Here is a 22,827-nt window from a genome sequence, read left to right on the forward strand (position 1 = left end):
ACAGCATGGACCACGGCTGGGGTCTGTTCTGAAGCAAAGACCAAGAGACTCTGCACCTCTCTGTTTAGCTAACGCTAGGCAGCTCTCTCCCGATCTACCCGTTGGAGGGTATTTCCAAGAAACTTGTCAGGCCGTCTGACTCGCAGCACTCTCAGTCTATGCCATTTTGAGAGGAAATGCAGGCACCAGAGGCAAACATGCCCATTAAAACTAACATCCAGGAGAGCCGTGAGGCTGAGGGGCCGTTAAAAAAATCCCATGGCTCTTTGGCCAGCCGCACCATGACGTCCTGGCCGAATTCTCACTTTGAGAATTCTACCTCCCTAATGTTCCCTTATGGCAGAGAGTCCTAGCCCTGGTCTACACTAGGACTTTAGGTCGAATTTAGCAGCGTTAAATCGATGTAAACCTGCACCTGCCCACATGATGAAGCCCTTTATTTCGACTTAAAGGGCTCTTAAAATCGATTTCCTTACTCCACCCCGACAAGTGGATTAGTGCTTAAATCGGCCTTGCCAGGTCGAATTTGGGGTACTGTGGACACAATTCGACGGTATTGGCCTCCGGGAGCTATCCCAGAGTGCTCCATTGTGACTGCTCTGGACAGCACTCTCAACTCAGATGCACGATTGTTTGCCGTTGCTCTGACGCAGGGAGGGGCGACTGACGACATGGCTTACAGGGCTGGCTTACAAGGAGCTAAAATCAACAAAGGGGGTGGCTTTACATCAAGGAGTATTTCAGCCAGGACTTCACGGAGGGTTCCAATAAGAAATGGTGCACCTAAGTTATTGTTCTTATTGGAACAAGGAGGTTAGTCTGGCCTCTGATTGATACATGGCTAGATTTACCTCGCTGCACCTTCTCTGTGAGAGACTGCAGTGTGACCTAGAGGAATGAGTCCCCTAGACGGGGGGCGGGGGGGGGGTTGCAAACGAGTACAAAACAAATCTGCTCTATTTCTTGTTTTGATACACTCCATCTATCTTTTACATCTTTGGCTGGCAGCAGACGGTGCAGAAGGACTGCATGCCATCCACATCTCATGGCTGCTCGGCAGAAGATGGTACAATAGGACTGACTGCAGGACTAAAGAGAATGACTTGATCAAGTCACTCCAAATTTAGTCCCTGCGCCCATGTCTGCCCAGGCGCTCCCAGCCGACATGGCCAAGAGCACCTCGGACATGACGATGACGGCTACCCGTCCTATTGCACCGTCTGCTGCCAGAAGGCAATGGGTTGCTGCTGCTGTGTAGCAATGCAGTACCGCGTCTGCCAGCACCCAGGAGACATAGGGTGACAGTTACCTGAGCGGGCTCCATGCTTGCCGTGGTATGGCGTCTGCACAGGTAACTTAGGAAAAAAGGCGCGAAACGATTGTCTGCCCTTGCTTTCACGGAGGGAGGGAGGGAACGGGAGCCTGACGATATGTACCCAGAACCACCCGCGACAATGTTTTAGCCCCATCAGGCATTGGGATCTCAACCCAGAATTCCAATGGGCAGCGGAGACTGCGGGAACTGTGGGATAGCTACCCACAGTGCAACGCTCCGGAAGTCGACGCTTGCCTCGGTACTGTGGAAGCACTCCGCCGAGTGAATGCACTTAATGCACTTAGAGCATTTTCTGTGGGGACACACACACTCGAATATATAAAACCGATTTCTAAAAAACCGACTTCTATAAATTCGACCTAATTTTGTAGTGTAGACATACCCCTAGAGAAGTTAGTAGCAAACGTCCTAACTCAGGAATGCCAAATCCAACTCGATTCTGATGTGGTGGAAGACCTAACTCACCCATTGTGAGGCTGATTTCCCCTCTTTGTAGATGCGGAGGTCAAGGGCTGGCAAAGTCGGGGCTAGAATGGAAACTCAGTGCGACCTTATCTAGTTCTCCTCCATAATTATATCTCCGCTAGAGAATAAGTATTATAGATCTTTAGAGTAATTTCTATATAACCCTTTTACATTTCTATAGTGCCCTGGTACTTTTACCCCTTATAGATTCTATAAGACTTTTCCATAAGTGCTCCCGCTCAGTTTTAATCAGACAAGTTATTCTTCACTTCTTGTCTGAAACGGTTGTGTAGTGTTTTTGCATGCGGTGCCACGTTCAACCCCAGAGGTGGCTGCATTGTAGTAGTGGAAGAAGTTATCCTGGTACGTAGTACGTATATCAGAAACATTTTCTGATCCCTTTGCAGTACAGGTGTTACGTGAGTGTAAGTTTTTATCAGTATTCTGTCTGATATTTATTTGTTCTTCTGTATCCTTTCCGACTTCAGGTGGACTTGATGAAAAAAGAATGTTCAGAACACAATTTAAAAACTTATTATACTCGTACCAATATATTATATGCCTTTAAGATGTTGGTTAAGTGGCTATATGCATATTCTGTACATAACATATTCATAATCATTTTCTTATATAATAGGCAATATATATCCCAGCTAGACAAGCACCACATTTTGATCCCACGGTGTGTTATGGGCAAGGTGAAGATTTTGTCACGGTTATTTTTAGTAAAAGTCATGGACAGGGGCCCCTGCTGCTCGCTGCCCTCCGGGTGCCCCCACCACCTGTGGGTGGCCCCCCAGGTACTCCCAGCACCCTCTGGGGCCTCCTGCCACCTGCAGTGGCTGAGAGTTCTGGGGCCCTCACAGCCTGGTGCTGCTCGGAGCTCCAGGGCCCCCGCTGGCTGACAGCTCCAGCCCCCTGCTACCTTGGGGCTGACGCGGAAAATGTCATGGCAGTCTGTGAAAGTGACAGAATCCATGACTTCCGTGACATAATCGTATCCTTAGCGGTGGGCATTGGAAGGATGTCCTCAAAACTAAGAGTTACAAGTCATGGCCTCCTCCACCTTCTCCCCAACTTCAGTGGGAAGGAATCTGTTTTTCTCTTCTCTGCACTTTTATCTCTCTTTGGGATAGGTCTCTTCAATTTCCTTGGTCTCTGGAAACTTCTACATTACCCAGTCTTCTAGTCATTTAAGGTAAAATTTTCTACATTTGGGTGCTAATTTGCCCATAGACTAAGCAATTGTGTGTGCAAATGGAGATTTGTGCATGAAAATACCAGTCTGCATGTGCAGTCACCACTAATGCAGGGTTTGAACACACAGTTATTAGGTGTGAGCATGTATAATCTTTGAGGATCTGATTTGGGCAAAAGACTAAATGAATTAACTAGTCCAGTAGTCAAAGATGGATGGATGGAAATGCATTTTGGCCACAGAGCGTTCTAAACTCTAGGACATAATAACCCATATCTGCAGTTTTGATTCCAGGTGCTTTAAGGTAGTATTGTCCTTCTCTTGAGCAGTTCAGGAGGCATGAGGAGAAAAGTGTAAAGGTGCAAGCAAAAGGTACATGGAGCGCTACCAGCACTGGTATTGCGAGTGCATATGGTCTGTCACTTTTTAACAATCTGGGTCAGAGAACCTATAGTGAAGATTCCTGGCACCCGTCATCAGACATGACTAATGTGGGCAGATGCACAGATTGGATCGGGAAAACCCAGGCGCTGCTTGGAACACTTCTTCAACCATATTTTGAAAGCACTAGAGAATGTTCAAAGATCTCAGTGCAATTATCTTTGGCATCCAAATAAAAGCTGATGGGAGCTTATCCTGGGTGAGCCCCTCAGGTACCACAGGTATTGCTCAGAGAAAGACGGTCTCCTTTTCAGTCATTGAGGACATCTTTGAGAAGCTCCTCTGAGCGAGAGTCGAGTGGGTGGTGTCTTCACTTAGTGCGTTTACTAGTCTGGAGAGGATGGTCACCTTAAACTTTTTAAAGTCCTGGCCCATGAAGACATAAAGGATGGGATTCATGCAGCTGCTGGCCACAGCCAGAGCCGTGGTGATGGGAATCCCAATCATGAATACCATATGGGAGATGTGGTCATGCTGTGTTTCCAGGAGGTTCAGGACTTGGTAGGGGGCCCAGCACAAGAAGAAGGTCACAATAATGGCGACAATGATCTTGAAGGGCTTTTTGGATTTGGCGAGCCGGTTTCTTTTCAGCTTGAAGACGATGGTCATGTAGCAGACTGTGATGATGGTGATGGGAATGACAAACCCTGTCAGAAACCTGATGATGTTTACAGTCTGGTGTCTCATCATACCCTGAAGATGGTCAGACGTATTTCTGGACAAGGAGTAGTTATTAAAACAAATCACCTTGCCTTGGTGAGTTGCAGTGTCCCGGAAAATGAGAGATGGCAAACTCATGACCAAACCAACCACCCAGTCGACGACGCAAATCAAACAAGCCAGAGTGGTGGTTCGATGGTTCTGGGCCCAGACTGGGAAGACCACGGACACACAACGGTCAAGGCTGATCGTCGTCAGCAGCAGCACGCTGCTGTACAAGTTCAGGTTGAGGAGGAAGGAGTTTAACTTGCACATGGCTGCCCCAAAGACCCAATGGTAGTTCATGGCGGTGTACGTGATATTCAGCGGCAGGAAGATGTTGAAAAGAAAGTCGGCAACAGCCAGGTTGAGAAACCAAATGGCATTGATGGACTTTTTCATCTTGAAAGTGATGATCGTGATGACTAGGCCATTCCCCAGAATTCCCAGGAGGCAGGTGAGGCTGTAGATTACAACAGAGAGGATTCTAGCAATGTCTCTTGCATCATGCGATGGCTCTTGCTTAACACTAACCGTGGCCAAATCATCATCATAAATATCATAATCCACCAAGTAGTCATAAGAGGAATTGTAGATCTCCATTACCTGTAAACAAATCACAACAATTTCACCAGGCGGTTCTTTTATAGACTATCTCTCTGCTTGTTTCTGTTCGAGGCCAAATCAACAGGAGTGAAGAATTCAGGATTTGTCCCACAGACTTTAGTTTGTCGCATAAATGGATTGCTCCATGCTGCCTTAAATCATGTGTCTACAGCTCTCCAGAGGAGCTGCATACCTGCATGTGAGGACAGAAGCTGGCAACTCTGTGCACGTATCTAAGAGTAGAATGTGCACTGTTATGTCACAAAGTGGGGTTAAAATCATGTACGGGGCCAACATGATGCTACTGTATACACATTTGACATGCAATTTCTATGGGAAAACCTGCCTTTGGCTGCCTGCCAGCCCTTCCAGGACTGGTCAGTCAAATATAGCAAATCCTGGCTCAAAGACATGAAGGAAAGGCTGCAAGTCGTGGCATTTAAGTGCCTGTATTGGTCCAAACACTAGCTTCTCCCGTCGACACCGCTCCTGCCTCTCAGGGAGATGAAATACCCGTGCAGACAGAAGCTCTCCCGTGGGTAGCGTCCTCACTGAGAGCTATGGTGGCTGCACCGCTTCCTTACTGTGGGTTTACACGCGTAGGGCCGAGTGAAGAATTTTGCATTTGGTCTAAACCTGTTTGATTGCATCAAGGTTTGGAATCAGCCCCTCGCGTTGCAAAATGGGTCTGATACGACCCACCCACCACCCAAGGGAGTGTCTGAGGCTTAATTAATTGGTGCTCTGTTAAGTGCTTTGAGATCCTCCGATAAGTGCAAAATATCATTGCTCTGCTCTTTCTCCTCCTCAGCATTCATTCAATTGCACATTTTGTGGCCAAATTTTACTCTCAGGCAAATATGCCTCTCAACTGACTCCTGTGGGATTGCGCAGGGATGACTAAGGCTAGAATGTCGCCCTGTACGCAGTTTATTAAATCTCACCTATTTACTCCCGTATTTTTTTCAGCTCCACTCTCAGTGTCCCTGTAGCAGGGGCCTCATCCACTCACCGAATAGCTGGAAACACCTGCAATACGGGAAAGAGACCCACCGGGTTTATTAGCCAGACCAACACGGACAGTTCTTCCCTTTGAAAGCACTCCCTATTCAGAGGCACGTGCAGGTGCACAGATAGAATATCAAAACAGGGATCGAACTAGGGCCATGCACCCTTCAGAAAGATGCGTTGGAAGGGAGGAAATCCATGTTTGTGTTGGGTTAAGACAAAAATCACAGGGATGATTACGAAATGCCAAGCCCAGAAGTGGCTGTTGTGATCATCTTGTCTGACCCCCTGCCTCACACAGGCCGGAGAACTTCCCCAAAATAATTGCTAATGCAGACCTTTTAGACAAACAGCCACCTGTGATTTTAAAAGGGTTGTTTGGGGAAGTTAAACTTATCTGATTTTTGCATGTAGTAATTTCCTCTGGCAACTCTTGCTACAGGGGCCACAGCAGTGTTTTTTAGTTAGTTAATTAATTAGCATATCTGACCTAAAGTTCCATTTGCTACCATCCCCTCCAGCTCTTGTTGCTTCCAGCCTCTCTATCAAGGATTTTCCAAACTTGATAAATGAGTGTAAGTTTAATCTTGCTTCTGAGCCCCTGGAACAACCACAGCTACAATTTCCCCCACCATGCCCGGCTGGTAAACCTGTGGATCTTTTTCTGCTGGCTGGATTCTTCGTCGTCACATGGACGCTGCTCACATCACAGTCGTCTTACTCAGATAGAAACTTCCTACATGCCATTACTGTAAATAGAAGACCTTACTCATCAGTCCTGTCTGCTGCTGCCTAACCACCAGCACCACTTGGCTTCTCTGCTGCACACTGGCAAGGAATGAGACATTGATAGTGTAATTAAGGGGATATGCACATAGCCTATTGAATATTGTATCACTCACACGGCAGCTTGTGAGGGTGAATTTCTCTGGTAATCCAAGATTTATTAAAAAATAACATCAGTGGGCAGAGATATCCTCAGCCAGCTCTTTTAGGAGTCTTGTGTGCAAGTTATCCAGGCTGGCTAATTTAAAAATATATATCTCTAGATGATATTGTTTAACATCCTCCTTAGTTACTAATGGACTGGAAAGTACGTTAGCCTCCTTGTGTGATAGGATTACATCATCCATTTACTGAGTTAAAAATTCCTATCGCCTGTCACCAGAAGTTTACCTGTGTAAGGACTGAGTAATGAACCAAAGCACTCCGTCTAAAGACCTCTGAACTGTGCCAGTTTCCACATCTGAATCTACATTCAAATGCAAATTTTGAGGCTTGGACCCATCTCTCTGTCAATTAGTGATAAGTCTGGAGGTTCAGATAAGTCTTTTTGTACATCTCAACATTTCCCAAACTGCCTAAATTTCCTGGGTCTGACAAACTGAGCTAGATACCTCAGGATAATACTAGACAACTGTTCATTTACAGAATTCAATAAGAATTGTTCCTGTTTGAATCAATATTTGCCATTTGCCTCAGTTTTGTATTAGCTGTTGATTTTTATCTTCTTCTCCTAGGTAGAGTAGCTGGCTTTGGATTGACATAGAACAAACAGTAATAAAAGCACAAAATACAGTGACATATCATCTGCCCCTTTTGTGCAAGAACTGAACCAGCCCTTCACCTCAAGCTTGAACTAAATGAGGGTGTTCGCCAATGTTCTCGCTAAGGGTCGTTACATGCTGCCCTTGGCTCTGCAGCCACTATCTCATGTGGAAGATGCATCTCATGCGTATGCTGGTCGCAAAGGGCCATAGGGGAAAGCCTGGTTGGCTTTTGTTTTATTTTAATTATTTTTAATTGTCATTCAGCTCTGCATGCCCTGTGCCCTACAAGGACCCCGAGTTCCAAAACCCAACTGGAAAGGCTGCCCTGCTCTTAGTCTAGCCCAGCTAGAAGCAGGAAGAAGCAAAAAAATGAGGCGAGAGAACAAGATTTTTAAGCCTCGCTTTGCAGATTCCCCAAGTTTGATCGCTCAGAAAACATCCCGGCAATGCTGAGAGCTGGGCTCATGCTGTGCAGTTCAGCTCTGCTCAGGGCTAGATTCTGAGACACCCCATCACTCCCAATACAAGTCAGGGAGTGTTTAGGATCCAGGGTGATGAATTCGGCCCATCCCTGAGAATCTCAATTTATGGGAGATTTGCTGATGGAACCAAGGAACGTTTGGCAATTTGTCCATCAGCTACTCATGGTCCCAGGTCAGGAAAGCACTCAGGACTTATCTACAGGATGTGGTGAGGCACCCTCCGGGGGTGGGATTTGTAAAGCGTACTCAGGTGTTGCACATTAATTGAGCCATGTCCACCCTCCTAAAGGCTCCCGAGTGCACTTCAAGCTGGTGTGCGCTGAACCTTTAGTGCACACCAGCATAATGTGCAGCACCTGGACCACATAATGCACAACACCTGAATGCACTTTACAAATCCCACCCTGTAGGGTGCATTGCCGCGCTAAGTAGACAAGCCCTGAAGCACCTGCTTAACTTTAAGCACAGCGCTCAAGTCCCATTGACCTCAAGAGTCAGGCACATCTTGAAGTGCTTTCCTGAACCAGAGTCCAGGTGACGACACTGGATTGGGTCTTACGCTGCTGCATGACACCTCAGCCACTGCCTTGTATCCGTCTCACTTCAGGACAAACCAACGGACTGTAATAAACTAACAAACCAAGTGACTGTAATAAATAAAGGGAGACAACCAAGTGACTGTAATAAATGAGATTTTTAGGACCCGGCTTGTACGTTGGCCTGAATTGAAAGGAGGCCTGCCCCTGGTGAACCCTTTATTGTCGTGAGGAGGAATTAAAGCTGATGATCCAGCGGAAGTAACAATAGCAGCAGAAGTGGTTGTTATACAGCTGACTGTTAATGTTCCTGTTTAACGAGCCGTTCTAACAGTTCCCTTTATAGACCAGTGATTTTCACATTGTTACCTTTCGAAAGGCAAAACCAGAGATGGTCTCGATGGCAGGAACCGGCTTCATTTGCCCTGCAGGGTTTTATGGGAGAAGGCTTCCGTAAAAGAGCAGGGAGCTGCCTTCCCTGGTTCATCCTTCCTCATACAAACAGGCCCCCAAACGATCCAACCCGCCTTTGCGCACCCCATGACACCCAGCCCCGGCACTGCCTTATCGCTAAGGGAAACGGTAGCATCTCTGACTCTTACTGAACAGGTCTGGAGTACTTTTTTTTAGCAGGGAGTAGAACGCAATATAAGGGTGGAAGATCTGGCTAGGTTTGAGGGATCCTGAGTTTCGAATCTGGGTCTGCAGGCACCCAGACTGCAGCCACCACCCAGCAGGGAGTGTGGGCTGATGGACCCTTCCTCAACACAGGCACCATCTACGAAGCTCCTGATTGGAGGAGACCTCTGGCCTCTCTGATTGGCTCAGACTCCCTATTTAAGCCAGAAGGAGGCACAGGCAGTTGTCTGGGCAATGAGGTGAATCCCTGACCGGCTGTTATATTAGACCCTGCCTTCCAGTCCTCTTCCTGGTTCCTGCCCTGTTCCAGATCCCTGCTTTTACACCCCACCCCTGGCTACTGTCTCTGGCTCTGACCCTGGGCTCGACTCCTGACTCTGCCTCCGGCTCTGACCTCCAGCTCCAGTTCCTGGTTCCCAGCTTCTGCTCTGACCACTAGGTCCAACTGCCTAAGTCCCAGACCACAACATTAGGGGAAAAGTTTGATGCCTATGGAGTCTGCTCCATTTCTAGAGCCAACCCAAACCCAAACAGAAGGATGGTTCTGAAGTGGTCAGTTGAACTCTCCGCACCAACTCCTCCTACCCGTCTCTCTCTCTCTCTCTCTCTCTCATACACTTGTTTTTCTTTTGTACTATTGTGATCCATCCAATCGCTTAAAATACCACTGCTACTCTTGATGTAACTCTGGCCTGACCAGTAGCAGAAAGTCCCTGTTCATGTGAGATTTCCAGCCTAATTTCACAGGCCTCAGAAAGGTGGATGGTTCTGATAAACATCAGAATGTCTACGGCCTTTTCTTTGCTGAATCTGAACTCTGAACCTTTCTGAGGTTGGCGCATCAGATCAAACTCACCCAATGCTCTCTGTGACGATGGGGAATTCATCTTGTGTGATACACACCCCTGATGATCCGGAGGTTCCTACAACAGCTCCTTGGCAGTTGCACATTGGCTGGAGAAATCTTTAAATATAAATGACAGATTGCTGGCTGGGGTGAGCTTACTTCTGATTAGCGCTCATACACCGCACTGAATAGTGAGGTATAAGTCCCCAGCTAGGAGAATGCATGTGGAGAAGTTTTATGATGTTACCAGAACTTTGTTCCCATGGAGCTCACACACGTCTTTTTTTATTTAAAAATTCTGTTTTATTGTTGCTCCGAACAACTAGTTCCCAAGGTGACATTTCGCTTGACATTTCAAAGCTATATTTAATGGGTTATTTGTTGGGATTCTCTGTTTATTTGGTTCTTTTTTACTTTCTTTTTATTGGACATTAACATTTGGACAATAAAAGGAGAATGTACAAAGCAAATGACTAAAAAAACCCCAAACTCTTGCTAGTCAGACAATCAAAGCTTCCCTGGGAATAGGAGAGATTCCATGTACTCTGAGTAACACTCAGTGAGCCAACACCAGGTCCGTGGGGCCTAAGCCATGCATAGGCCTTGTGGCTAGTCTTATGCACTGGGATGACTTTCACCTGGGGTGCATTGGTACAATGTACATTGAATGAGAGAAATCTCAGCCTAAAAAGGACCTGGAGAGGTCATCAAGTCCAGGCCCCTGCACTGAGGAAAGACCAAGTAAACCCGATGGGTGTTTTTCACCCTGTTCTTAAAAGCCTCCAATGACGGAGATTCCACAACCTCTCTTAGAAGCTATTCCAGAGTTTAACTACCCTGACAATTAGAAAGTCTCCCTTGCTGCAGATTAAGCCCATCACTTCTTGCCCTAATTCCAGTGGATGTGGAGAACAATTAATCCCCATCCCCTTATAACAGCCCTCAGCACAGGTGATGACCATTGTCAGACTGGTCTCATGAAGATAGCAATGGGAGATAATCCCTTCCATGCTACTGCAGGTGGAGGTGAGCGTGAATATATCCCAGGAAAGGCATCTCACTGGCTTCTGAAAAATCTGTAAGATGAGCCCTATGGAATCAGTCCTTCAGCCCCAGGACCCAGCCTGGTGGAAACTAACTGATGCTCTCAGAGGAAGAGGAAACCTATATCCTCCTGGTCAGTTCTGCAATGTTTCATATGTGGAGAGAAAGATACTGCTATGCTGAAAGATGCTAATGGCTGCTACCAGTGGATTCTGGGATTCAAAAGAAGTCACAGACCTCATTAAGGCCAATGGGTGGCCAAGGATCTTCCTTCAGGCTCAGTAGAAGGAGCAATCAAACCCCATTATGTTGTAAAGACAACTGCAAACAATAAATGCTACCACCCAAGGACTAGGCTGCCTGGCAGGTCAGAGCTAAGCCATGTGGACTGAGGGATTTCCTGGATGCAAACTCAGGGGATAGGATATTTGATTGCTGCCTGTGGGTGTTGGAAACAGAAGACGGAGTAGTGAGCATGACCCAGAGAGGAAGCAAAGAGATAGAGCTTCTTGGGCACAGAGTTCACTGGAGTGTCAGACTGGGAGATTTCTGAGCAAAGAAACTGCCTGCTCTTGTTTGTTTCTACTATGTTCGGAGAAACAGGACTTCATGTGTGTTCTTTGAAAACAAACAATGCTACACAAAGAAAATACCTGCCTTGTATCACTGATTCCTCATCCAAATGGAAACAACCCTGCAAGGCCCCACATATTGACTAACCACTCAGGCCAAAGGGGCAACCACTCCCTGACCCATGCAGTTACCAGCTGATGGCATAAAGCATGAGTTGATTATCCTCTTAGAGTGGATAGTGGTTACAGCTGGTCAGGAAATTGGAGTTTTTCCTGTGAAAAATTTCAAAGAATATGGAAATATTTTCATTTTTGTCAAAAATTTTCTGCAAAAATGTTTCAGCATTTTGTTGTATAACTGCAAGCCAAAAATGTTGTTGTTTTTTGACAACTGAAAATTTGCAGTTGTCAGAAATGGACATTTCCCAAAGAAAGGTGCATTTAGACCCAAAAATGTCATTTTCGATCAAAAAAATCGTTGCTGCACAATTGTCGACCATCTCTAGTGACTATGTAATGCAAGCCCTCTTGGAATAAGTGATTATCTAAGGAGTAACAGCATGTGAGTATAAACCAGCAGCCACCATTATCTGGCTCTTTGCTGTTCTGGTCTAAAGCAGAAGCAGTGTATGATCCAGAATCAGCCTGGGTCTGTCTGTGTATTCAGACCAGGGAGATTAGCACACTCAGACTGGGACAGCTGGTGTGCTCATGCAGGGGTAACTGGGAACCCCAGGTCAGGATGCTCCCACAATGCTCAGCCCAGGATGACTGGTTGACGCCCTCTGGGATGGGCAGTGCCTTGGACTGGGGTAGCTGGCATAATCGGGTGGGAATGACTGACATAGACAAGCCTGTTCGGCGGGTGCACCCATTCGGCTCAGCTGGTGCACTGGTTTGGGCATGGCTGTGTGCACATGTGACATGACTGACACACGGAGATGGAGAAAAAGGAAGGCTTTGTACTGGGACCATTGTGCTGATTGGTAATTTGCTTGCAACAAGGAGTGTGGCATTCTAAATTAATCTTCTAGGGTGAAGTTCACCCCTGTACAGATGGCCACCTTGGGTCTGTGTACACTGTGTATTCCAACCGCAAATGTTATTGCAATAAAATAGCCACATACCTAGTTTGTATACTCCATTTTAAACCATATGCCTAGTGACAAATCCTTCGACAGCTCACCCCGAGAAAGAGTTAGATATAAACTGGTGCAGATTGTAGAAACTTGAGCTGAGCAGAGGCAGAATCCAAGAAATTAGCCGGAAAATATTTTTTTCGTATTATCTAAATAGCTGCGTTTACAGTGGCAATCACGGAAGCATTCCCCATCATTTGGCACTGCACAGTATGTCTCTGTCCTCGGCATCAGAGGATGATAGCTTGCAGCAGGGAGCGGTTCAAAGCCATTTAATAATTACTATAGGCTGGAGAACATTGAGCCTTCGACAGCTGAAAAGCCACTTCACTATCAGATAGCCCCAGAGAGACACATACAAAGAAGCGAACAGGTTTAGGCCGATGCATTCAATGAGCTTCTGCTAAAGTAACAGGTGATGCTAAAAATTCTAAGTGAAGGTTGGAATATATAAGTAGGTGTTTTCAAATGTCTTAGCCGGCTGCCTGCATAGAGATCTAACTTGTGTCTGTGTCTCTGTCTATACACACACACACACACACAGGGGCAGAAACTCTGTGCATAGCTTCATTCATTTGTTTCACTTGTGTGTGTGTCCATTTGTCTGTCTAAATCAGACCATGGATTTGTCCATTGTGTTCCCAAGGGTTACCAGTGCATTCAGACCATCACCAGACACTCTGTTCAAGCCAGGCACCCACTGAGTGGGCAATGACAAGCCATTCCAGGCTACAGAACGGCAGGGTGCAGACACCTGGTGTACAGGTGACAAATAAAACGCACACACGTGTCACCTCCTCACAAACCTTCATGCACCTGGGCTGGTCACTGTAGGTTTGTGCTGATTTGTGCTGGTTCAAGCCAGACCCTTTGTGCAGCCCTGTCCATGAGACACTCACCACTAAGAGGTCACAGACGAGCTGTTGGGATCTCCACACACACACCTCTATTGGGTTGCGTGATGGTATTTTTTTTAAATCAGACTTTTGGGGTTTGCGCTGCCCTGGCTGGCGCGTGGGCCTTTGTGGCGGTGGTGCTGGCCGTGGCTAGGTGGTCCAAGGGGGTGTGCTGCAGCAGAAAGTGGAGTTATTACAGTTAATTTCAGGATCCCACCTTTAAAGTACTACGCAAGGTATATCCTGGTATACACACCCTGCTAGTCACACGGGTCTTGGGTGTTCCAGTTTGTTCTATGTAAATGCAGCTGGAAGGGCCGTCACGCAGGCAGCAAAGAAAGGCCAGTCCTGGGAGTCTGACTGTGGGATCTGAGGGTACGATGGTGCGTACCAAATGACTATGGTATGTGGAGGGCAGCAGAGAGCTCACCAGGGAGACTTCTACTGCAGCACACCCTGTCTGATCCCTGGGTGAATGTGCGTCCACAGGAACAGGCAGAGAGAGATGCCCTGGTTATAAGCAGGGGAGAGGGTCAGAGTGCAGTTACTCTGTGCATAGCTGGAGCAACTACCTTGCAGTCAATGGAGCACCTCCCTATTTACCCTGGCAAAGGTAAGGGCAGAATCTGGCCATGGGGAAGGAGAGAAACCACTATGCCCTGCACACTCGTCCTTCAGGGCAATCAGCGTCTCCTGACATGCATCTTAGAGAAAGCCACGACAAGCTTGCGGAAAGGCAAGAGCAACTCCGGGCTGAGCTGTGTGGGCAAATTCTTCACCGACAGCAAAATGCTGCTTTGGGGCACTCCCCAGAGCCTTTACGACGATGCTGTCTCCATAGTCTGAGCTTTCGAAACAGAGAAAGTCTATTTTTTCTGCCAACAGGTGACCCCCATTTTTGCCCAGCCGAAATCTGATTTCCCGGCCAAGCACCAGCCCGCGGGTGTGAGAGAAACTTGTGCTGCCCTGCGGTGCATGTCCTGCAGAGAGAGGACCTCCACCTCCAGAGCTGCCGGTCCAGCATGTCCCCTCAGCCCCACAATTCTGGTGCTTTATTGAACGATGGATCTCAAGCAAGGCACATGGCTAGTTAAAGGCCTGATCCACAGGCGCTGAGGACAATGACAGTCTGGATCTGTCCCTAACCCCAGGCTAAATCCTGATAGCCAAGACGGAGTTCCTTACCTAGACAAACTCCTGTGGATTTCAGCAGGAGCCCTTGACTGAATACTGGGGAAACACCGAGTAAAGCACTCTGGGGTCAGCCCCGCAGTATTTTGCGACCTGAGCTTCACTCGTGAGCCTGTTAGACATTTCTTCTACTTCAGTTTTTTCCTTTTCTCATAACTAGCAGTATCACAGAGCTAATCTCACGGCTCCTCTCCGTAATCCTCTCTATCCGACATCTGCAACCACAGACCCAGCCTTCCACCCACAGACTGGAAAATCTGCCCACAGAGTACTGACATTCGAGCCAGATTTTGCATGTTCACAAGTTTTGCTGGCAGACATGAAATTGGCTAAGGGACCAGTCCAGTTCTGTGAGTAATGGAAATCGCAGACAGATGTTTGGGGAACATTTGGTTAGTGGAGTCCTGCCAACCTCCTGTGCTTCTGCCAGCATTAATAAAAGACAGCCGGAGACATGGCTGGAGCAGACATGGGCCTGAAAATAGTTTTGTCGTCAGCCTTGGGCCTGGAAGTTGTTCCTTCTCTCACACCCACTGGCTCAGACTTTTCTGTCATTGATGCTTCAATTATATCATTTATACGTTAAAACAACAGACCCAGAGTTTCCAGCAATAATCTCATCCTCTGTAATGATTCCTTTTATTCGTATCCCTGGCAATGCAGTTGATTAACAACAGGAGTTATGTTTATATTAGCAACAGGCAAACCTCTGACAGGGATAATTGTTCAGGGATATAGAAGCACCGAAAGATCAGATGCTCCCTTATTAAGGGAAATACTGCAGTAAAAGAACAATATGTTGCACTGACATTATTACTGTGTTAAGAACCCTTGCTGCAGAATATTGGAATGGACGTTCGCAAGGGTTAAATGACCATCAGCCGAATGACTCAAACTTCTTGAGGCTGTAGAATCGATGGCCTTGATTCAGAAAAGCACTTACATACATGCTCAATTTTAATGGGATGCAAACACATGCTCAAAGTTAAGCCTAATGGTATTGGGAGGGGCTTACCCAGGAGCGCCCCCTTAAACCCTTAAGGCATTGCAGAGGTTCTTCTACTCTAGCGCCCCCTATTGTCTGCCATTCTGGTTCTGCATCACTCTGCAACTTCTGGGGCCTCGTCCTCCAGCCAGGTCCCCTGCCAGGGTAACACAAGTCTAACTAAAAGGCCAAACAAACAAATGATTCTTCTGCCCCTCTTGGGCTACTCCTCAGCCCATCTTCTGGGCTCAGCTCCATGCCCCACATGTCAGTGCTCTAGCTGGAAAAAGCCTCAAGAGTTGAGTCTTGCATCTTGCAAAGTCAGGGCCCTTTTACGCTGAACTCCCATAAGGGAAGAAGCCATGAATCAAAGACTGACCACTCGGGTAACCTAACCTCAGCCCATACAATTGGCAGGTCACCTGCATCCTTCCCGCCAATGCCTTCTCGCTATCCCTTGCGGGGAGAGGGTTGCCTCCACCACTTCCCTGGGGACTGTCTTTCCACTCTGCAACTGCCTTTCCTTCCAGTTGATCTCTCTCCTAATAGCTAAGCCTGGAAAGGAGAATTGAGCAAAGCCTGCCTGCAAACAGGAAGCTGGGCAGAGAGATAAGATGGGTAGGGGCGGGGGGAGGGAATATATTAAATAGAGAGCCCACAAGTGCCGGGGAAGATGTGAAATAAGAGGGGAGAGCTTGAAAGTTAGAGGGTGATGAAATCTGCAGTTTGACCCATGACAGAGGGAAAGGCTCGGCGTCAGTGCAAACCCAGGTAGGAATTTATTCTCCCCCAAAGCTCTAGGGTGTTTAAACCTGGGGCGGGGGTGTTATTTTGGGACCATCTCCGAGGACAAATAACCTGGGATAGGGGCATCCCGATTTGTTACAACCCTCAGAAAGGTTTGTCCGGGGGACAGGTTCCTTTCTACAGGAGCTGGTCCCTCAGCCCCGAGCTCAGTGATGGAACTCACACCCAGGTCTAGGAAACCCGGCCTAAGAGCAGTGGGTCACATTATATTCTGTGACATCTTCTCCCACCATCCCTTCACTCCACCAGGAACCAGCCACCAAGCAGCTCTCAGAGAAAGCCTGTTTATCTTCCCCGATACACTCAACCCGCCACTCCGTTTGTTTTCTAAAATCATTCCTTTCCAGAGCAGAGATAAGGCTGCACAGTGCCTGCATATGGCTGATTTATGTGCTCAGCATCATGGCTCTATGGAAGGAATGTTTGTAATCCTAGCAGTGAAGCAAGGATATAAAACCCGGCTCTCCGAGCAGAATCTGTGCGGCATGGATGGAGACGCCTCTATTAGTGTAGGGCCAGAACGCCACGCACATTCTGTGTCCTAAAATTACCGCCGTACTGTGACTGGGGTCCTAATGGGGAGCCAGCTGTGGTTACTCCATTAGGGTGAACTGCAAAGAATGGGGCAGACAATCCCCCAAAACTGGTGGACATTCCAATACTTAGATTTACCAAGCCAGGCTAAAACAGCTTCTTTATTACCTCACTGGTTACTCAGAAGTCCAAACAACGCAGTTCCCTTAAAGTGATCCAGCCTCAGGCCTCCATCCAGGTACCTAAGTCAAATATGATGGTTTCTGAAAATCTTATTTCATCCTATAAAAGAAAAGGTCCTACCAATCCCAAAGGATCGGACACATCACCTCCCAGGTTAATGAATATTCCAGATCTTACTCAAATACAGCCAATTCTTATTAACTAAACTAAACTTTATTAGAAAGCAAAAGAGAGAGTATTGTTAAAAGATCAATATACCTACAGATATGAGTTCAATTCACGTGGGAGCAGATTCAGAGCAGAGATGGTGAGCTTTGCAGTTGCTAAGAGTTCTTTCAGAAATAGTTCATAGGTTATAGTCCAATGTCCAAATCTCATATTCAGGGCATCCCAGCATAACTGGGACCTCAGTCTTGTGACTCAAACTCCTCCTGATGAAGCCTAAGCTGATCTGAGATGACAGAATCAGGACCCAAGGATCTTTTATACAATTTCATATCTTTTGCCAAGTTGGAATTCAAAAGGTAATTAGGATGACTTTGAAGGAGGTCCATCACTGGTACTTAGCTATAGAATTAACATAAGGCAATTTGCTTGTTCCTCCACCATTCACAGATGATTTGCTATACATGTAAAAGAGAGACGAATACTGAGATATTCTGTGTTTACAATTCATTTAAATGACAGGATGTTCTTTTGACCTCTGAATTATAGGGATATAGCATAGACAGGTTTCAGAGTAACAGCCGTGTTAGTCTGTATTCGCAAAAAGAAAAGGAGTACTTGTGGCACCTTAGAGACTAACCAATTTATTTGAGCATGAGCTTTCGTGAGCTACAGCTCACTTCATCGGATGCATACTGTGGAAACTGCAAAAGACATTACACAGAGACCATGAAACAATACCTTCTCCCACCCCACTCTCCTGCTGGTAATAGCTTATCTAAAGTGATCATCATTTCCAGCACAAATCCAGGTTTTCTCACCCTCCGCCCCCCCCCCGGCCCCAAACTCACTCTCCTGCTGATAATAGCCCATCCAAAGTGACCACTCTCTTTAAAATGTGTATGATAATCAAGGTGGGCCATTTCCAGCACAAATCCAGGTTTTCTCACCCCCCCCCACCCCCCTCCAAAAACCACATACACAAACTCACTCTCCTGCTGGTAATAGCTCATCCAAAGCGACCACTCTCCAGAGTCTCCAGCTAACTGCGCCCCTGTGTTGTGTTGGAAGTGAAGTGTGTGAGCAGCTTTCTGACGGCTGGGCCAACATGTGAAATAGAGATGGGTCCTTCAGCACTCTGGACATGAATAGCATACTGATAGCTAAATAGACACTGAGCAGCATGGGGCCCAAAATAGATCAAATAGACAGGCCAGAGACGGGAAGGATGTCCTTGTGCTTAGAGCTCTGGGCTGGGACTTAGGAGAGGTGAGCTCAATTCCTGGCTCTCCCATCGACTGTTCTAATGAGTTATGTGATCTCTCTCACATAACTTGGAAAAGAGGAGACTAAGGGGGGATATGATAGAGGTCTATAAAATCATGAGTGGTGTGGAGAAAGTGAATAAGGAAAAGTTATTTACTTGTTCCCATAATATAAGAACTAGGGGCCACCAAATGAAATTAATGGGCAGCAGGTTTAAAACAAATAAAAGGAAGTTCTTCTTCACACAGTGCACAGTCAACCTGTGGAACTCCTTGCCTGAGGAGGTTGTGAAGGCTAGGATTATAACAGGGTTTAAAAGAGAACTGGATAAATTCATGGAGGTTGAGTCCATTAATGGCTATTAGCCAGAATGGGTAAGGAATGGTGTTCCTAGCCTCTGTTTGTCAGAGGGTGGAGATGGATGGCAGGAGAGAGATCACTTGATCATTACCTGTTAGATTCACTCCCTCTGGAGCACCTGGCATTGGCCACTGTCAATAGACAGGATACTGAGCTGGATGGACCTTTGGTCTGACCCAGTATGGCCATTCTTATGTTCTCTGTGCCTCAGATCCCTGCCTAGAACCAGGGGATGGTAAGGCTTCCCCAATGCACAGGGGTGCTGTGCAGAGCTAAGCTACTGCAGTGACCGGGGCAATATAAGTGCCCTCTTTAGGGAGATATGATAAAGCTCACAGTGCTTAGTCCTGGTGTTCAAGCAGCCAGTGGCTTGAGTTCCAACGTTCATATTGAGTTCCAGGTCCAAAGTTTGGGTGGGGGCTCTGAGGCAGACCCATTTCTAGCTTGACAGCTGTAAATAGGGGCAGTGAGAGAGGAAAATAAGGATGTTCCCTTGAAATCCTGCCCATTGTGGTAGGGGAGCTCAGTGGGGCCAAGTAGGAAAATGGCCAATGTTTCACTAACAAAGTCCACCGGTCCTTCCTCAACAGCTGGGCTGTCACATGGGCCCTGCCTGCACCCGCCCCCTGCCTTCCAAACTGCTCCGTCCCGATGCTCCAGCATCAGCGACCAGCAGGCAGGCAGTGGCTATTTCCCTTCCAAGAAGTACCTGAACCAGGCACTAATTAAACCCTGCAACTCCCGATTTCCTCTGCCAGGCTCAGAGCTCAGCACTGATTGGTGAGTATGCCACTCCAGTGCCCCGTGCAATGCCATGGTCCTCTGAGGCCACTGTGCAGCCCCCTGAAGAACACGTAGGAGATTAAAAGCAAAGGAATGAGAGATGGGGAGCGTTTCCTACCTGCTTCAGTCACATTTGCCGGTCTGGGAGATGCAAAGAACTTAGGGAAGGCCGCTGCTTTATTGGGGGCATTCAGATGCATTGACATCAGTGTTGTATGTTTCAGTCCCTTATCCAGTCGCATATTGCAGTAATTATCAATACTGAGTATGAAAACAAGACCTGACTGTCACTCTGTGAGGGTCGTATGTTATCTAAACTCTGGTCCTTCAAGGCTCGCTGAGCCAGTGGAGTTTGAATGCCTGCCCAGTTCTGCTTCATGTCACCACCTCACCACCAGCAAATCGAAGGCTCCAGTCCTCCCATTGGACCCACAAGGGACCACTCCCACAGACCCAATTGCTGGACTAGGGGCTAATCATATTAGTTAGGCCGTGAGCTCTCAGTCTGGGGGCTGTGACCCACAAGGGGTTGCACACAGGTGTCAGGGGACATACCCGCCTCTGAGAGATAGGTAAGTGGCAGGAAATCTCATGGCCAAGGAGCAGAGAGCATGGTCCTATGGAAGGGAGGGCACTGGAGAAGGGGGAATTGGCTGATGAGAGAACTGAGAGCGATGGGAAAGAATCAGGCTCCAATGCACCATGGTTAGTGAAGACTTTAGGGCCCTCTGAGTCTCTTAGTTTCACGCTGTTGAAATAATGGCCGCTTGTCTCCGCCCCCATCGCAAATGACCCTGCAGGCAGGAGAAACGCAGAGGGAAAGACCGAAAATAATGAGTGCTTTGGGCCAGCCAAACAAGTAACAACTGCACTTTGTGCCAAGCCCTTTTGGTCTGAGCACCTCAAAGCGGGGGGGTGAGTCTCACCATCCCCTTCTCCAGATGGGGAAACTGAGGTGCTGAGATCGGCCCAAACTCGCACAGCGAGTCAGTGTCAGGATCCAGGAGAGCGCCCTGGGCTCCTGCCTGCCAGGCTGTGTTTGAACCACCGCACTCCCCCAGCGCCGACCCACTCCTCTGACTTCACCCAACTCAAAGGCGCGTGCTGGTTAGGTGTGCTGAAGCCGTACCTGCTCGTGGGCTGGCCAGGTGCTCCCCTGCCTCTGTGCTGCGGCCGCTGCATGGGAGGAGAAGGACCCCCCCACACCCCCGCTTCAGTGTCTCTCTCGCATTCCAGCTGCAGGAGCTCAGTGCTGTGGTTCTCTTCACAGCCCACCCAGCACTCGGTCTCCTTCCCTGCACCTCTGCCAGAGAGCTGCTCCCCGTCTAGTCCTAGGCCCCAGGGACCCAGAGGGGACTCTGATTAAGGCAGCTCTGGCTCTCCTCACCCGGCCTGGCTGCTCGGCCGGCCCACCCAATAGCTGGAGAGCCACCCTTTCTTGGCCCCCTCGCCGGCTGACTCCAACCCGTAATTAGATTGCTCTGGTGGCAACGAACTCGCTCCGGAACTAGCAACCGGGCCTCTGCAAACATCAACAATAAATGAACAAGGCAGCCTTGGAAAGCCCATCTCGCCCACGGAGGACCTGATTTACGAGGGAGGCACAAAATAGGACTCGTTCAATTTATCTAGGCAGAACAGGTCCTGATGCTGCGCCCGCTCTGATTTGGGAGGCTTTAAATCTCCATATGCTCCCTGCCCGGGAACACTTGCTAGCGAAGGGAGAACCAGCCAGCCCCACCCGTCTCCAAGTGCAGCCACAGCCAGCAGCCGCTGAGCACTTCTCGATCCTCCCAACCCTCCTGTCTGCCAGCTGGAAAGACGTCAGGGTTGGTGGTTGTTTTGAACGTCCCTGGATGAACACCAGTCAGTGAGCAGTGCTGCCCACTGCCAGGCTCACAGATGGAGCAAGTATTCCTCTCTCGGGGGAGCTTGCAAGCTGCGAGGAAATAGCCCTGTTTAACCTCAAACACGGTTCGGATTGCAGGTGCAATAAACTCTGCCCTGTGCTGTGATGCCATGGGGTACGCTGCGGATGCTACGTGTAACGCTCCCTCCCTGGAGACAGAGTCCAGCGCTCAATGAGAGAAACACGTGTTGAAACTCCCAGGAGACTTCAGCAAGTCAGGGAGGTGAATAACGATGCAGGCACCAATGTGAGCTCTGGCAGCTCACCCACGCAGGTGCCCGTAATACACACACAACACGGATGGGAGATTTGGCTGCCGGTGCCAAATCTCAGCGATGGCTTGTCCATCCCCACGCTGCATCAGTCATTACCAAAGGGGTAGACCCAGACGGGACAGTTCCAGCACCTGGGATCTGCGTTCTGGAACTGATTCATCCTGGAATATCCCAGGGTCCCTTGCGTGTGACGCCTCTGTGAGTTGTAACCATTCAGGCCCCTACCGCTGGAAGCCTATGGACTCATTCTAAGGAAGGAGTAGGCAATACACGAGAGTTAGACAGCCTCTCCCAGCCCTTCCTGCATTGCAATTCTTTGTCCAGAGAGCAGGTCAGGGATCTCCTCTCATTGCCGTACAGGCAATACTGACGAAGATGCACCTAGACGGACAGGTAGATTCTGGGAACAGCATATATTGAAACGATTGCCCTAGGGTAAACCAGCAGGGGGGAGCAGGGCACAAGGCGGGCAAAAGGAATATGCCCCAAAAGAGGTTTTAGACAAGGTATTATTGACGCAGAGCATTGGGAAACGGCGGCTAGCAATCAAACCAACTGACAACACGCCGTAGACAATGGAGAGCCGGTGTTGGGGAACATTGGTGTGATCGCGTAACAAAGGCCGTACATGCATCCATGAGACGGCGATGCTTTCCATGCACTGCGCCGTCTCTGTTTCTAAACACTGGGGCAGCCATTTTGCTCTGAGAGAGGTTCCTGCTACAGTGGTGACTCTTACATGCCGGGCTCTCTCTCGGAGTGAGGAGCGCGGAGGGGAGGGGTCCATTCAGGCTGAAAATGGCATGCTCATGGTTACTATGGTGACCTAGGCTTCTTGTTTCAGACAGAGCCCAGCACTGCACAGACAAATGGGAACACAAATAGTGGGCAGAGCTGGGCCAGAACCCAAC

At 48.2% G+C, this 22,827-nt stretch overlaps 1 protein-coding gene across 1 annotated transcript in view; it reads right to left on the reverse strand.

Annotated features, from left to right (window-relative positions):
• Positions 1-2,292: 2,292 nt before the first annotated feature.
• CMKLR1 (chemerin chemokine-like receptor 1) overlaps positions 2,293-22,827 on the reverse strand; it is a 29,004-nt gene continuing 8,469 nt past the window's right edge. Inside the window, exons 2-3 of the mRNA XM_073312627.1 lie at positions 5,690-5,774; positions 2,293-4,745 (exon numbers count right to left, since the gene is read on the reverse strand). Of these exons, the coding sequence (XP_073168728.1) occupies positions 3,669-4,742 (1,074 nt within the window). The 5' untranslated portion in view covers positions 4,743-4,745; positions 5,690-5,774 and the 3' untranslated portion in view covers positions 2,293-3,668. The remainder of the gene's footprint in view (positions 4,746-5,689; positions 5,775-22,827) is intronic.

Source organism: Lepidochelys kempii, chromosome 15, assembly GCF_965140285.1.
Source record: "Lepidochelys kempii isolate rLepKem1 chromosome 15, rLepKem1.hap1, whole genome shotgun sequence".
Classification (NCBI taxonomy): Eukaryota; Metazoa; Chordata; order Testudines; family Cheloniidae; genus Lepidochelys; species Lepidochelys kempii.